Source organism: Pollachius pollachius (assembly GCF_949987615.1).
Source record: "Pollachius pollachius genome assembly, chromosome: 9".
Lineage (NCBI taxonomy): Eukaryota > Metazoa > Chordata > Actinopteri > Gadiformes > Gadidae > Pollachius > Pollachius pollachius.
The window spans coordinates 3170662-3188101 of record NC_136942.1 but is presented as its reverse complement, the minus strand read 5'-3'; the positions used below and the strand labels follow the sequence as shown (position 1 = coordinate 3188101).

Sequence of the window (17440 nt, the reverse complement as noted above, 5' to 3'; positions counted from 1 at the left end):
TATTATACTGCTTAGATAACTTAATTAAACGGTTATTTGCGCCACAGCATTTGACATAATATTTATTCCAGAAAAATGTCATAAAAATCCTGTAGATCTGATTTTAAAAATCACAATACATTTAAATAGTTACAAAAGGTAAAATAGTGCTGAAGTGTAATGTCAATATAATCGAAGATGCAGATTAATTACATACGTGAATTCTAATTAACAACCTAATCCATGAACAAATAGTCTCCTAGAGATTTGTAAACATCAACAGTATCACAAACAGTTTCAGGTAAATATTAGGGATTGTGTAAACCAGGTGCGTGTAAAGATATTTTCAACCAATATCAACCAGATGTGATTAAAACATTACAAAATCATGAAGCATTTGAAAAAAAATATTAAATATACATGTGCCATTGCCTACAGGTCGCTAAAATCGTTCTGAATACTTTCAAAATCTATTCACAATCAAAATCTATATACAGGTAGCTAAATGAATAGTTATATCTAGTTCTATATCTATATGAATAGTTCCAAAATCTATTCAAGCACCATGGCCTCCTTGAATGAGTCAATCCATCTGTAAGAAGAGAAGGAATATGGATTTTTTTATTATGCAGTTTAAATAAATACAGACCACCATAAATCCATTACAATTCAATAGCATTTTCCAATCTGAACTACCTCTGGGCTGCTGGAACGTCGTCTGCCTTGAAGATGTAGAAGATGGTGTTTTTGTGGTAGAGCTTGAATTGCAGCTTCTGTGTCGAGTCTTCCTTCAACACGAACCCCAGCAAGGGCTGGCTCTCCAATGCAGCCACATTCTTTAGTAGGAAACAGTTGGTGATGTGAAAGATGACCCATCGTCATTAAATGAATCACATCCTTTTCTGTGTTTTTTTTCCACAATCAGAACAATGACATAAACAGACCCCATTCTTTGTCAATAAAAAAAGGACACGCATCTGGGTACAAGAAAGCTTACCTCACTTGCAGCATATGTGTAGAGTACTTTGTCTTTGATGACAAACCACAGCCTCCGGCCTTGCTTCTTGTTGCCCTTTGACCTTTGCAAATAACCACTCATAGAGGAGTTGTCCGTGTTGGCGGAGACCTTTCAACCAAGGATGACATATAGTTGAGACCAGGGGCGTAGGAATGAGTTTAACATCGGGGGGCACACGTATCGGAAACCTGACAGATCGGTTAATGGTTTGTACAGAAATATGTCATAAATGAACTACACTGAAAAAATTCACAAATATATTTTATTCTACTAAAAAGATACATTTATAAATGTAAAGGAAAACACATTTTGAATGGCAGTAATGAATGAGTAATGAACTGCTAAATATCAAATCAGTTCTTTAATTGCACGCTCAATCATCCAGTTTTTGTAGAATAGGAAGCGGTGACAAGACGCTGTGTTGCGCTTTCAAACTAAAATAAAATATTTTTCTCCCCCCGGTATAATTTTTAGGTGGGACAAATGCGCCTGTCTCCAATATTGGAGGGGACACGTCCCCTCCGTCCCCCCCGGTTCCTACGCCCTTGGTTGAGATACGCATACATGCACGGATGCGCTATGTTCATGGGGATCATTTGTATAATGGTCACCTCTTTGAGGGCAGCTGGTATCCTCTTGTGTTTTCTGGAGAAGGTGAAGGCAGACTTGCTATCTGGGGACGGAGTGGTCGATGGAGCCTTCTCACCTGGTGAAGGGAAAAGGGCGACTGTCATGTACTTATGCATGTCGTTTGGAGACAAGTTCTACGTGTTGTGTATGTACAACAGCCCTGTACATATCTTTAATTTAACTGTACACGTTATAAAGACGCATGTATTGGGAATTGAATCCAGCTTAAAGAAAAATTGCTTTACTGAGATTCCTATCTAAAGGCAGCATGTATACCAAATAGCGGTGGTGTAAACCGTTTCATCACAGCAGTAATTAAATGGATGAGATTTATGATCAACTTGAGTACAACTCACTGCTCCGCTGCTGAAGAACGACGAAGCACTGATTGCAAACACGTGCCAGCTGGTTCTTGAGATACTTCAGACAGTGCTTGTTGGAAGAACATGCTTGGCACACCACCTGATGAGATCATTCATCTTAGGTGAGCATTAGATTAATGTGTTCATTAACGTTTTGTTGCAGCTGTTTGTTCGTTTGGTGGCCAAGCATTAATTTATTTCAGGAATGGTTCAACATGTATGTGATTCAGTCTAGGGGATTTGTATATGTTGTGTTTATCTTAAATCATTCTCAACCTCTCTTTAGTATATTAATAGTCAAAAAATGCTTTACAGTTTATAAAACGTGTACCAAAGCATGAGTCCAATTCCCACCAATCTTTGGACAAATTCTCAACCTTTTCGGAGCCTCTCACCTTTCCACAAGCGCGACAATGGTGTCTCCTCCACGTCAGGGTGAACTCACACGTGCAGATCATGCACATTGTGGCCCGTGGATCCGGGATCCATATGGGCGCTTTTGACCCTAAAGAAGCACCACTGACCATCTCCTTTTCCTCTGTCTGAATGAGAGAAAACAAGTATTTATTATCCCCCTTGTTCATGGCACAGGACGATTGTGTGGTTGATGGTCCTAAAGTGCCAATCTTGAAGATTTTCCAAGTAACTAAATGTCTTAAGTATCTATCGCCGCATGAGGTAACACAATGGTGAGTCAGCCTATGGCCCACTTGTATTTTCAGTATTATGAATGTATAACTAGGTTGCTTTGGCGACTACCGTCTATATCTCTGGAAAAAAAGACCACTTATCACTAAAGGTGTCGAAACCTTGCCACGTTTACGACAGAAATAACAGATAGGTGGGATTGTGTGTACTAGCAGTCATCGGAATCTTGCCTCCTCTGTGCTCTTGCTAGAGATGAAGCTTATTTTCTTCTTGGTGTGGTCGTTGATCGCCATGGAGATGGTCTGCAGCCAATCGTCTCGTTCCGCGGCAGAACTATGTAGAAGAACATAACGTGATGAGGACAACCACGCATGTGTGCCCATCAGGGAGAGTGCGCTGGCGTAGAGACACCTGGCTCGTACCTGGCTGACAGGATAAAGGAACGCTCCACACTCTCGATGTTCAGCTCGTTCTGGTGGGCCTCATGCATAGGTTTGCTAACCTGCAATTATTAGCACCAGCTGTGTGAGTATCCTCCTCATTGTGCCCAAGATAGATATGGGAACGTACCCGGATGCATAGGAATAGTGCAGTGTAGTAAAGGGCTCACCTTCATACCGGCTAAGGACAACATGTTGTTGAGTTTGAACTGGCCAGACTGAACCGGAGTTGTGTAAAGCAATGTGTCATTGAACTACAGAAGGGAAGCAGAGGAGCTCAGAATAGATTTCACTTATTTAAGTTCAGCGGAAAAACAAGAAAATGCAAATATGAGGAAATTAAAAATAGAGATAGTTAAAAACAAAAAAGAACAACATTTACCAGAAAGAACATCCTGGGCTGCATAATCTTCCTGGACAGCTTCTTCAAAAAGCCCTCTTTCAAAAACACCTAAAATACGAAAATGAAGAAGTTTCATATGAGTTCAACCAAATATCACAATGTTAGTGTTACAAGAATAACTCATGAAAAAGCCACCACTAGGCCATAGGGAATGTTTTTTGACTCCAAGCCGAAAGGTTATAGGTTTGAAGTAAATAACCCCTACCTACATTCTCATTGATGGCATCTATCTAAAAATACACTAACCCACTTCAAGCCTCATGGCTAAATGCTCATAGATAGTAGAGTACGCACCCGGCCAGGCTGAACGATCTCATGGTGGCCGTTCAGAATGCACTGAACTTGGATCAGCTTTTGGAAGTTATCCTGGTGGGAAAAACAAAGTGCATATCAGCAAACCGGCCCAAAACCACTGCACAGACACATATTATAATGAGTGGCACAGTAAAGTGGTTAAGGTATATATTTGATCGTGGCTCACCCCTTGCTTCATGATATCATTAGCATGGTTAGCCACTTCCTTCACTATGACGAGGGCGGCTGTGTGGATACAACGAAGAAGGTTTTGCTTTGCACATGACCAATGCTATGGAGCTTATTGAACTCTATATGGACCTTACGTGTTTATATTCAAGAGCAATCGGCCCCTTTACCTTGTGTGTCTTTGTAATCTGCTGAGGCAGGGGTAAGGTGTTTAAGATAATCTGAAACAAACAATGACGAATGTCAGAAGGGTCATAGCACCAAGGGAACATGCGTAACAGTTCCAACACGGGGTTACAATGGGACGGTATTGTGTGGGAAATTCCGTGAATGCAGTCGGAAATCCAAAATCCTGACCACACGGTCTGCCGGTGCTTGCATAAGCGGTCATTAAACAGTCCCTGAAGGAAGAAACATTCTTCACATTTTTACAATAATATCAGCCCCAATCCATTAGAATCCATAACATTTTCGTCGTGGTTCGGCTTTAGGTTGTTAGATTGCCAAATCTTTGGACTGCACTTCATAAATCCTTTATTATGAATGTTGAGGAACAAGATTGAGTTTGCAACATTAACCACTAGATGGCAATGTCACTCATTTATTAATTAAATCTTAAAAAGCTTAGCCACTGAATCCTATTACAATAAGATATTTTTGTACCTTTATACAACCTGTCATTTGTACCTTCTACCAGAAATACAATAACACATGTGTTAGGAAGACAAAATGGGTCGTCGCAGGCACCTGTGAGCAGGAGTTGATACTGGGGTATCCTCTGCACGGGTTTCAATAGGTAATGCCTCAGAGCCAGGTTTGCACAGCGGGGACTGGCCTAGAGTGGAAAACATGCACACACACACACACACACACACACACACACACACACACACACAAACGTCAAATCACCAGAGGTAGCTAGCTACCTAGCAACACACAAGCCCAGCGGAAACCAAGACAACAAGGAGTTAGCAGTAAAGAAAGGAAAGGGGCCGAGCCTACCTCGAACGCTCTGACTATGGCCCCGAACGCAGAGTTCCTCTTACTCTGCTCTTCCAGTAAAGCCACATTCTTGTCAAACTCCCGGATGTATGTGGAGTACATCTTCAGATAGGGCCCTTTCTTGACAAAGATGTCTGCCAGCTGGGAATTCTCGTCCCTGCGAAGAGACAAGTTAAAGATTGTGATTTGTATTGACATTTGCATGTGGTTTATTATCCTTTGGCATTGGTTGGATCGAGCGATAAACAAACGTCTGAATACATATTCCTTGAAAACCAATGACGTGAATGACGGCAATTTCCGAATTGATAAAGTTATCGCCATGGCAACGAACATGCTCGATTTGTATGATGCTCTCAATGATGTACCAGTTGTGGACCCTCTGCTCCAGCTCTCGTAGAAGGTCCTGGTTCAGCTCGTAGAGCTGGGGGAGGTTGTACAGGATCTGACTCAGGAACCGCTCCTCGATCACGGGCTTCCCTGCCTGAGTCGAGGCCTTGGAGACGGCCTCACGGAAGTCCTTGAAGAGCAAGACACACAGACCACATGCACGGCCAGGTGAGCAGGAACGCCTCCAGGAGTTACGCTTACCTTTATCCAAGAAAACTTTTGAACAGAAAAGAGGATAACACTTGAATCCGTGAATACATGACCAATTGGCAGGTTGACAGAGTCAAAATAAATGGGCTTTGTTAGTTAGAGCCATGTGTACATTCCCTGGACTAGTCAACCGTAGAGCTTGTCTCACACTGAAATCAAATTCAAGAAGCAGCAAAATGACTTCCAAATGGCTAAATGCAACAGCATAAACCATGGCCTATCGTTGTGTTCAGACGCGTCAGCACTTCCATCGATGACTATTATCTCAAGGATATCAGAAACCAGAAACATGTGAGGGGCAGCAACAGGACGGGGGGCTGCAGGTCCCCAGGCCTCTTTTCTGATGACAGGGAGGTTTTCTGTGGTTTACAGGGACGCAGATCTGAGAAACTGCTTACAGAAGCCGGAATAGTGGAAATGTCTGGTGGGTTAAACGTCTTGCCTCCCACTACAAGGCTGTTGGTTTCATGGTAGTCTCACAAATCTGAGTTCAGATGAGCTAATCTAAATAAAAATCAGTAGCGCGCGGAAATAAAGTCTTGCTGATTTCTCCCCGCTCTTTTCAGTCGGCCAGTGCTATATATATACAGTATATATATTAAATATATATATTTACTATCGTCACTTCGTCGTATCTCTAGAAGGTTAAGGGCTTACATGTAAGGGAAAGCAATGTATATAACCATCCTAGAACCAACAGCCATAACTAAATGTATTGTTTTAAAACGTTCAAACTTTAAATCATCATGTGGGTGTGTTACAGTCTTTAACCTACCCCCTATTATATAGGTTAGTAAATAAAATGAAATATAATATGACAGAAGTCATGTAACATTATTTAAATGTGACCTGCATGTCAAGAGGGCAGATGGAAAACGATTGGGAGGATTGTGTTCTTTGAAAGCAGCTGTGAATTTGCATTATCAGCTGGTTCGACACCTACAACATCCGAGAGAGTACCGTGACTTTGTGTCTTAAATACTCCTAACCTTATAAATAACTCATCGTTCACATGCACTTTGAGGACCATCCTCCCCGCCTGTTGACTCATCCTTTCCCCGTATGACTCAGCATGTTAAAGATCCTCATACGTTGTCAGGAGAAGACTCCTCACTCACAGCAATGTCGCTTCCTGTCTCCTCGATCGGATTTAATCTCATCTTTTGTAGACATTGACATCAGCTTTGACTGTTCTTTTGATCGGGCGATTTACAATAAGCTTGATAAACAATCCAAATCCTGAGAATGTTACGGTTGAAAGATGCACAAATACACTGAGCACGGATTGTTTGTTGGCCTCTGGGCGAGATAAGGTCCGGTTCTCACACCGCCACTGGGAGACGGAATGGGCCGGACTCATGTTACTGTTCCGATTATACAACCAGAGAGTCTGCTGAGAGGACCACAAGGAATCTGAGTGGGGCTACGGGGAGACGTTGTGGAGCTGGGCCCACCGGCTCAAGGGTGTGGGTCTAGTTCCCCTTGAGGACCATAACCAAACACATATGGAGGACCTCCACCCATAAAGCCCTGCTCCGCATGAGATGAAGCAACACAGTGCTTCGGAACTCTGGTCAGTCAGCATGTATGCACTTCTAATGCCCTAGAAGTGATTCCCCAGATCTCCCGCTTTTTGTGAAAACATTGTTCTTGAATATAAATCCTATAAACAAGGTGCTTTGAAATGAATGATACTTACAATATGGAGAAGCTTAATGACATCCACAAACCTGTGGAAAGGAAAGATCAAGGTTATAGAGTGAAATAATTATGTAAAGTAGGGAAATGAGGCAAGTCATGTCCACCACAGAGCTCTTACACATTCTCCGAGCTCTTGATCTCCGTAGCAATGTGATGGATCTTGCTCTTCTTCCGCCTGCATTCATTCTGACATGGGTAAAAAGACCAGTTCCCTTAGAGCCTGTTACAATACATTTTGGAACATGGTTGGGTAGAAGTGGACTCAAATGTATACCCTAGGGGGTGAGACACTGTAATGGTCCGTAGATGGTCCCACCCGAAAGAGATCAGGTTTGACACCCATGGCCTGCAGCCTTTTAACATTCCAGAGCTAGGAGTCCTACCTCCATACCTGCATCTTAATGACTTGTTTCTGAATTAAAATGCATCTCCCTAAATAACAATCTAGACAACAGCTTTAATTTGTTATAAACAAGCAAAGGTGTCGGGAGAGCCTAGCCTAGACCAAGACAAGCTTTGAGGGATCCGCTATGAGGGATCAATCGACCACAAGGGTTGGACTGAATATTGATAGACTCTCTCACCTCCGTCTCGGCGGACAACGCCGGCACGTCTTTACCGGAGGAGGAGCTCCCCTCGTCCTCCTCGTCCGAGCTCTGAGCCATTATGATGTCATTGTCATCCGAGGAGCCGTCTCCCTCCTGAGCCGCCTCCAGGTCAAAGGAGCTTCTGGTCCGACAGAAAAACATCACATAGAAACCGCAGACGTGTTAAGATAGTGGTCAGGAAGCAACGCAGGTGGGGGTTCAGTCGTACACTAAGACAACGTTGTTTTACTTTTTTTGAAATGTTTTTAGTTCAAATGTGTGTGACGGTATAGCTAACTATTCAAAAGGGCCAAAAAATATTTCAATTTGGAAGGTAAAAAAAATCATGGGGCACTATCACAGAAAAAAAAAGTTGTACTTTTTTTTTACAAAAAAGGAAAAGGTCAGGCCGAATTTTTTCAAATTTCCTGTTCAGAGATGAGAGATGCCATAAGATCATAGAGGAAACGCCTACAGGAGGGGATGCAGTCATTGTTACCGTCACAGAGCACACGGAACCTACTCCAAAGGTCACAGGTCAACACAGTAGTTAAGCCAAAGGATGGACACGCCTTGACCAGTCCTTACAAAACAGTGTACAGTGGAAGACAAACAGACTCACTTTAAAAAATGTGTGATGTTAAACATCAATAAAATACGTGAAAAGAGCCTGAAAGAGATTATGGCCAGGGCCCAACAGCAGACCCATTAAGCTGGTCTGTCTACAGCCGTTGCATGGCCACAGCGTCTTGTTCAGCTAACACGGCTTACTCTGGGAGCTCGCTGTTACCCTGTATGTCGCTAAGTGCATGTGAACGTTGTGAACATGTGATTTCTGTAGCTTGAAGGAAAGAGCAAACGAGATATTAAGTCGCCACAATCGGTACTATTATGCAAACTATTATTGTGTGATCAGCATTTTTGCATGCACACATATTGAAGCAAGCTTCTGAACAGCCCTCGCCAACATCTGTGGTCGGATATTGGTCTGTCTCTTCAAAGTTAAATCATTATTGTTGAAAAGTCTGTTTTTGTTTCTGTTGCTCATTGAGCATATTGTTTTACTGTAGGTCACGAATGTCTTCTAATGGTATTCTCTTAGCAATCAGATGAATTAAACTGCCCCGTTGTCATGCCTCATGTCTGACAGCATACAGGAGACAGGACTTGCATTGCTTACATACAGCAAAGGGCTGCCCCAGGGCCGATGTTTGCATTGTTTCCATGAACACTGAACACCCCTTTGTACACACTCACAGGTGTGTTGGTAATGACCAATCCCTAATGATTGCTTATACCATCCAGGCAACATGATTATAAAAAAAGGGTGTGGCAGCCATACTGGAACGTTGACATTGTACCAGTACCAATCCTCCTCAGACATTGAAAACATACCTGACATTCCCACCTCATCAGTTCACTTCAGGGCATTTCTCTCATCAGAGAAATGCCCAAAACTCAGTGGGAACACGTTCACTGCCTCGATGCAAAAACCTGTTTGCGCATGCAATGTTTTCAGCCAGTGGGGGTTTGTATCACGACCCCACGGACTTCAGTGGGGGTTTCATTCCGTCTGTGCACGGCACCTTCTCAACGAGCAGGTGTGGGCCTGCAGCCAGAGGGGGCGCCAATATACCAATTCCCCCCACAATGTTATGTACTTCATTGAAAACCACTTCGCGGCGCGTTTTTATTTATTACTGCTCGTGGCACCCCCCCATGTGATTCGGCGCCCCCCACAAATATGGCGCCCCGGGCGGCTGCCTGGTTCGCCCGTCCCTAAAACCGCTATCAACCGTGTTGATGCCATGCTCTACCAGTTCCAGCTTTGCGGGAAAGCACACACCAACGGGTGAAAGGCAGAGAGGGAGAGAGACACAGAGGAGAGACACAGAGAGAGAGATAGAGACAGCGAGAGAGAAAGAAACAGACTGGGAGAGAGACAGAGAGGGAGAGAGACACAGAGGAGAGACACAGAGATAGAGACAGAGAGAGAGAGAGAGACGAGGAGGGAGAAAGGGACGGAGATACAAAGGCATAGAGACAACAAGAGAGAGAGAGAGAATCCCAGAGAGAGATGTACCTCTCACTGCTGCTGTGCAGCTCTTGTCGTCTCTCCAGGGGCATGTACGGTTCCTGTTCCTCATAAATGTTGTCGTCGTCCTGCTCCGTAGGGGGCCATGCCGGGGACGGCTGTGGGCCTCCAGGGGACGCGTCGCCCGCCATCTGGATGTTGATGTAGTCGGGTATCTCCTCGTAGTAGGGCATGTTCTCGTACGCACCCTCAACTCCCGCCTCCGGATGGAACTCGTCCCCGTCCACGCTTTGCTCCAGAGCGGCGTGCGGCGGGCAAGCCTTGGCCCCGGAGCCCCGTCGCTCCGGGGCCGGCGCCAGGTCGCCGTCCACGCTCTGCTCCAACCCGGGCGACGCTACGTCCCTGGGGCCCTGCGCCCCCATGGCGATCAGCCGGGGGAACATCTTGAGCTTCAGGTCCAGCAGCCTCCGGAACGAGTGCCTCTTCTGGCCCTCAGAGCGCGCCAGGTCCACCGCCGTGAAGGACTTGGCTCTCTGCTTGCCCGGGCTGGAGCGCGAGGCCTTGGGCGACGGCCGGGCCACGGCGGCGGGCGAGGGAAAGACCCGTCCCGGTTTCTCCGTCGCCGGGGCCAACGGGAGCCTCCGCGTGGCTCTCCCGTTCAGCGAGTCGTCCGAGTGGGTGGGGTCCCGCTTCCTCTGGTCCGCCGCGGGCTTCCCTTCCTCCACCTCTTCCGTGGACCCCCAGGTCCGCGTGAGGTCCGTGGGCGCGCTGTGTCTCTGGGGCTTCTTGGGAGGGTCCTTCAGGCTTTGTGTTGGCTCCCGCCGGCTGACACCGCCGCCCTCCATGGGCGCGAATGTGTCACCGCTGCCGGGGCCCCAGTGGCTCTCGGGAGGCGCAAGGCGGGTATGGTCGGTACGATCGGACTGCTGGTTCCCCTCGCCGTCCTCCTTCTCCGCGTCGTCGTCGTCGTCCACCGAGCACTCCATTTCAAGGACGGGGTCGCCCCAGTGGAGCTCCACCTCCTCCACGTCCTGTGGGAGCGGGCACGGGGCAGGTGCGGACAGGAAGGCCTTCTTCCTGGGCGGGGGGGCCGGCGGGGGGCAGCCTCTCCGCCCGGACAGACAGAGGTACTCCTGGGGCCCGCTTACAGACGTGTTCAGCCCCGCAGCTGGCGCAGCGACAGAGAGAGAGCGTTCGCTCTTCCTCTCCGCTGGCCCCGCCGTCACCTCCCTGACGTGCGCTTCCCTCCCGCCGTTCCCCACCCTCTCCTCTGGATCCTCTTCCACCCGTTCCTGGCGAGCGAGGGCGGCCTTCCCGGGTTTCCGCGGAACAGGGAGAGGCTCCCCGCTAACAGGCTTGGGTCGCCGGGGCAGCGGAGGGGGCCCCCGGGGGCAAGAGGTCGGCTCCAACGCCGGCGCCGCCGGCCCGGCCTCAGCCAGAAGTACGCAGTTACCGTTGGCCTCGTCGCTCTTCGTCCGTCCGGGCTTAGGGCGTCTGGGGGTGGCCACAGCTGGCCCGCAGCCCCCTTCGTTGGGGTGGTTCTCGGGAGGTTCTTTGGGTGTGTTCCCCGCCGGCGATCGAGCGTAGGGAGAGGGCCGGGTGCTGGGGGCAGGCGGCTGAGGAGAGGCGTTGATCATTTGGTCCTTAATGGCATCAGTCATGGTGTCAGGCCTCAAGCCGGCGCTGGCAACTGGTTCCTGGCCCTTGGTTTCCGCCAGCCTACCCTTGTCCATGGCAGTGCTTACTATGCACTGGCAGTTCTGCTGGCTACACAGGCAGATGGGGATGATGTAGTCCCAGTCTGGCTTTTTGTTCTCCAGCTGCACTCCATTATTGGAGTTCAGGAGACCCACGTTCCTCGGCGTGCCGGCCTTGGCCAGCACGGTGGTTTGGCTGGTTAAAGAGAGGGGGCTTGACTGCCTAGTGCTAGTGGGTTTAGGGAGGGTGGGTTTAGGCGCCAGGGCTGGTTTGACCCTCTTCTGGGGGCCAGGCGAAGGGTGAGGAAAATCATTTCTTCTGGGGTAAGCAGGCGTCATCCCTGCGCTATTGGGCTGGAGAAGCCTTGGTTTAGGGGCCAACGGGGGCTTCTCCATACCTGCAGAGTGTAGAACGTACTTGATTATTGCATGATAATATATCCTGTGTGGTTAACATGGGCACGCACACACAATTGACCATCAAGGGTCTATGCATGCCTTCCTTATCATGTTTGATTTGAGTATTTTAAATTCCTTTCCAATCCAAGTATTTGATTTGCAGATTTGCCCCCTAAGAGAACGCCCATTTGGAAGATGTATTATATTCTACGAATTTGCGATTTAAATGCTGATACGAACAACACCTGGTAAACTGGCATGTCACGTGGCATTTCCTCAGCATGCTTTAATATTAATCCTGTTATTCACTCATTCAACGGAGAGAGGGTGCTGAGAAAATGGGCGTCTTTATGCTAAAGTTAAGACCCCCATTCCCTCACCAGTAAAGTAAATGGTAAAAATCTACATCATCGATATGACTTTCCATCTCCATCAAGCAGCAAGTGTTTAGATGTCAGATGTTATGCATAATGAAATAAGAGTTGTTTTTCACATATCCCAAATTGCTTCCCTACTTAATTTGACACAGCAGGCCGAAAGGTCCATACATTCAGAATAGGTTTAAGTGTATAAAACTAAATATGGTAAAAGAGCGTCGCAATTGGAGACAGACAAGACACAGTGAACCGCTCATGTTAACAATATTCATTGTAGGACTACTTTTAACATCAACGCCCAGAAATAACAACTTTGTAAAGCGCATGATAAATGAATGCCGACTCTGGCAGCGTTTATAAATCCCAGACGAAGAGTGTCCGAGGGCAACATTGTCAATGTTTACAACTTGGGATCAGCTGATTGACGTAATCACTTTTGGTTAAATGCCATGTAGAATAGGCTCCTCACCTGTGTATGGTTCCTTCGGATACATAAGTCCTCAATGAACGTCCAGGTTGGAAATCAGTTCAACGGGAACGATACATTCTCCAGATCCTGACACATTTGTAGCTATAACTTCCAAGTTGCAATCTTTCTTCCAGCGTTAATTGTTAGCGCAGCACTTTGGGATCTAGTAGAGCGAGATGACTAGTTGACATGTAATCCCCAGCACCCTTCTCCTGACGGCAGTATACCAGAGCCAATCACGTTAAGGTTTCCTCCTGTAGTCCAACAGGATACCACTAGAGGGCTCTAGGGTTCAACATAATGACGTCCAATGTAAGAAGTTATGTTTTTTTATTTAAATTGTATTGCATTAAAAAAAGAAAAAAGGCTAACAAAATAGACCGTCCAAGAAGTCATATAACATAGTCGTGATTGCACAGATATCATCAAACTTAATGCATAATGCATGCCCTGGTCTTAATATATACATTTTTCAGCTAGGCCTACATCAGTGTGTCACGTCACCTGGTTGAGCAATTGCGTGGTAGTTTGTGATGTATACGATATAGTCGCGTTTTCAACATAGTTTCCTTTTTTTGCACAGGAAATAATGAGTGATTTCATGATTCACAGTTCCACATCCTCAACATAAAAGTCACACGCTCAACCCTGACTGACTGCTGTAGCCCACCAGTTTATTCTTAGGTCATGTGTTACAGCAGGCGTGGCTGGAGACGTTTAGTGTCTGACGAGAGGAGTAAGATGGGCATCACGACTGCGTTTTATCGTTCTCCCGGCCTGTTGGGGTGTCCTCTGATCTTGATGGCTTCTTCTGTCCACACCACAGATGATGACACAAAGACATAAACTTGTCTGAGGTTGAAAAATAAAACATTACATTACATTTTCACTACATTTTGGGGCATTTAGCAGACGCCTTTATCCAAAGCTACTTGCAATAAGAACATTTGTCAGAAGAAGGTGAAACAATATATCGCTGTCGGTAAAGTAAAGACGCTCATAGAACCAAGTGCTAAGCACTAACAATCACTAGGATAAAATGCTACACAACTAAGTACTATATCTATGTATGACATACAATAAGTGCGTACATTAAGTGCCAGGACATACATTATTAAACTATTTATCAAACACTTGAATGGGTTATTATATTATCACCTTCTTTAAAATCACATTATTTATAACAAACATAACACAGTATTTAGTGTACATCTTACAGAGGATCGGATCTTGAGTTGCCGTGTACCTCAGACGCGTTTCGCTGCGGTCTAGGGAGGTCGATATCGGCCAGGACTCGAGAGCGGTCAGCGAGTCTGCGGTCAGCGAGTCTGCGGCCACCGAGCGCTTCAGCTTAGCACTGTGAAAGGAGAGACCGCCTGGTGAACAAGGAGACCGGCGCCAGACCTCCACACGTAAGCTGTGTTCTTGCGAGGGCACAGCAGGCATTCCGCGTCACGACAGAAACAACAGGAGCGGTGATATCATTCAAAGAGCTTAAAAATGACATGAGAATAAAACCATTGAGAAATGCGCCCAAATATGTCTATATGAACAATAAGAGAAGTAGAAATTTCAATGCAAAGATAAGTTATCGATGGATGTGGTGACCATCACTGAAAGTATGCGCTACATTATTGAAACTAAACATGTGTATATATAATTTACCATTATATAGAAGGGTCTGAAATGACATGAGTCTCCAATGTGTTCTCCATGATTTAAACAGCACTTGTATATTATACCACGATGCACGGCCGAGAGTACCTGATCTTGTAGTCTGCAGGGAGACTCAGGCCCAGTCTGTAGTCCCTTCTGGTGGTGGAGATCTGCTGGTGGAGGTCCCTGATGAAGCCGCGGGAGCAGTTTGAGACGTGGTCGGCAAACAGCAGCTTCCCCCTGATGTACATCTGGGAGAAGAACAGAGGAGGGTCTCATTTCCACCATTCATGATTTAAAGTTCCATTGATTTTTTTTTTATCTTAGTGCGAAATTAAGAGAACTGTTTGCGCATGAAATCCAAAGAGGAACAAGATATTTGTATCTGTTTACATAAATTGTGCCCGTTGTCACACCCACACACACACACATACACCCACACACACACACAAATTGTTGGCAGACTATTGGGTAAGGGTTCTATCTCAATCATGGAGCTTATCCACAAATGCCGTCACTCTGCTCGCTCAACAGTGGAACGTTTGTGGATTGCAAGTGTGGCATTCCACAACAGGAACCAGAGTATCCTGTTCGTCATCACAGTCGAGGCCATTTCAAAATCTCTGCCCAGAGTGTGTCAAGTTTCACCTATTGTGTTGAGCCCCGTCAGAGTCCTACAGCTCGTGTATATTTATATTCATAAACTGTATAATGTTCAAATTGTTTTGCACACATGATGTAATGTATATCCTGTACTGTCCCCATTTCTTTCTAGTTTTTAGTCTGTGGTGTCCGCAAAACAGCATTTCACTGCAAGTATGAGCAATGGACTAATACCGTTTTTGAATCTTAAATCAATCAGTATAGTAAAAGCCATCAGGTCAAGACATGCTCACAACTGCCCCTTGTAGAATCGGCCATTTGAAGAAATGGTCCAAAGAGACTGAGCAGTACCGTGTAACATTTAGGAGAGCTGCACTGCCCTCTAGTGGCACACGTCCGTGTGTTCATGCGCATTAATCAACAGACAGCTGCTGCTCTTAAAGCGGCGGTTGACGCATGTTAACCAGCAGTGTGCCAGGAGCGACGCTGTGGCGGATCTGCAGCAGGCTTCTTCTGGCCGGGCCGGTCCTCCCTGCGGACACCTCGTACCTCACCAGGCGGAAAGAGTCCATCTGACACTGAGAGGGACGGGGGGAGGGGGGGAGGGAGAGAGAGCGAGAGGGAGAAACGAAACAGCTCATTTGCATTCTGTTTACGTTTCTGGACGATTAAACCCTGGGCCCTAAACAAACACAGATGTACTGTGTACTCCAATAAGGATGCGTTACATGTATATCATCATATCATGGTGTGCATCGGGCTGAGCATAGACAGCCAATGTACCACGTACAATGTGTGTCTTTTTTTGTTCATGTGTTGACAATCTTTTTTTTATGTTGACAGAAAGTACCAAGAAACGTTGCACATTAACTGTAAGCCTGCTCATCTCCAACACCTGGGCGCGCCATTGGCTGCTTCAACACAACGACGACAGGGAAGCGACGGCAAGCAGCGAAACGCGCACAGAGTCGGGTGAACTAGGCCCGTCGACCACGCCTCTTGTGCTGAAGAAAGCGACGGCAGCCCCCCCGGATCTGTCTGGCAGTAGCCGGGCTACGACGACGTCCTACCTGAACGCACGGCGCGCTGCGTCTCCTGCTCCGTCTGCGGTGGAGCAGCTCCAGCGGGTCGTCGCGGCCGCCGGGCGCGGTCACACGCACCACCAGGACCTGCTCGCCGCGGGGCCAAGGCATCGTACCCCAGGTCCGTCACCAGCGGCATGGGCCCCGAGCTGCTGCTGCAGCAGCAGCTCGGGGCCCATGCCGCTGGTGACGGACCTGGGCGCCCCCGTCTCCCGCCGCGTCGCCCGTAGCAACGCTGGACACGGGCTAGAGGGGGGGGGGGGGGGGGCCGCTGGGAGGAGGTCCGCTCCGTCGGCTGGAGGTCGCGCCCGGCTCGGGGGGATGATGAACGACCTGGTGGCGGCGGTGGAAGGACGTAGAGGTTACCGTGGTGACGGCTCAACCACACGGGGGGGGGGGGGGGGGGGGGAGAGAGCCTCCTCCATTCTGACCTGTGGTCCCGTAATACATGAAACCCCCCCCTCCCTCCCTCTTTCACCCCCCCATTCCTGTCTCGCTCCACTCTGCTGCCCGTAGGTGAACAGAAGGCCCGTTCAGCTGAAGGACAGACGGACAGAGTTGTGGTAGCGGGTGCTGACCAGCCCTGTCTTACTCCAGCCTGATGTTGCTGTGAACCCGCAGGGCTCCGACCTGAGTGACCCGGGACTCCTCCTTCGCAGGTCTCCGAGGTGGCCTGGACGCACGGAAATAGAATAAAAATGACACGCATACAACAATATGGCTATATATTTTTTTAACGTTTTTTTTTTAAATATATTTTACCCTTTTTTCTTCTGGAGTCAGATAGACAGGAAGGTATGGGAGATAGAGGGGAAGACACGCGGGAAAGGACTACGGGCAGGAATCGAACCGCGGCCGCTGCGGTAAGGACCGGGCCTTAATACATGCGCGCTACCCGGTGAACCATCGGGGCGACCCACTGGTACAACGATATAACACATGACCATACGCAGCTAAATCTAAGCTAAAAATATATTTTTTTTAAGCTTGGATCACGCCCAAAACACTCAGATACTGATGTAAACGCTAAGCTAACACGCTAACAGTGGAAGGAGGCTAGCCAGCACCTGGGCCCCTCCCACCCAATCAATCAATCAATCAATCAATCAATCAATCAATCAATCCATCAAGCCATCAATCCATCAATCCTTTATTTAACCAGGTAAGAAAATCCACTGAGATTAAATTCTCTTTTACAAGAACGACCTGGCCCAGTCGTCCCCCGTGGTGGCGCGGTGCAGGTAGCCCCCCTGTGCAGAGGGGTGTCTG

At 47.2% G+C, this 17440-nt stretch overlaps 1 protein-coding gene across 5 annotated transcripts; it reads right to left on the bottom strand.

Annotated features, from left to right (window-relative positions):
* Positions 1–38: 38 nt before the first annotated feature.
* Positions 39–14911, bottom strand: LOC307080488 (FYVE, RhoGEF and PH domain-containing protein 6-like). 5 transcript variants are annotated; one of them, XM_079743203.1, is made up of 23 exons: positions 14595–14911; positions 14048–14187; positions 12831–13641; positions 9937–11983; positions 7851–7995; positions 7385–7452; positions 7265–7295; positions 5334–5485; positions 4966–5122; positions 4711–4798; positions 4134–4184; positions 3962–4020; positions 3775–3846; positions 3460–3528; positions 3248–3331; positions 3060–3139; positions 2868–2970; positions 2385–2531; positions 1984–2089; positions 1609–1703; positions 977–1105; positions 676–815; positions 39–571 (listed from the first exon to the last, which is right to left on the bottom strand). In XM_079743203.1, the coding sequence occupies exons 3-23, from the start codon at positions 12853–12855 to the stop codon at positions 532–534; spliced, it is 3888 nt and encodes a 1295-aa protein (XP_079599329.1). In that variant the 5' UTR covers positions 12856–13641; positions 14048–14187; positions 14595–14911; the 3' UTR covers positions 39–531. The 5 variants fall into 5 exon arrangements, with proteins under 5 accessions (XP_079599329.1, XP_079599333.1, XP_079599330.1 ...); XM_079743207.1 differs by having other exon boundaries at positions 7851–7992; XM_079743204.1 differs by having other exon boundaries at positions 12831–13638.
* Between the last annotated feature and the right edge of the window lie 2529 nt (positions 14912–17440).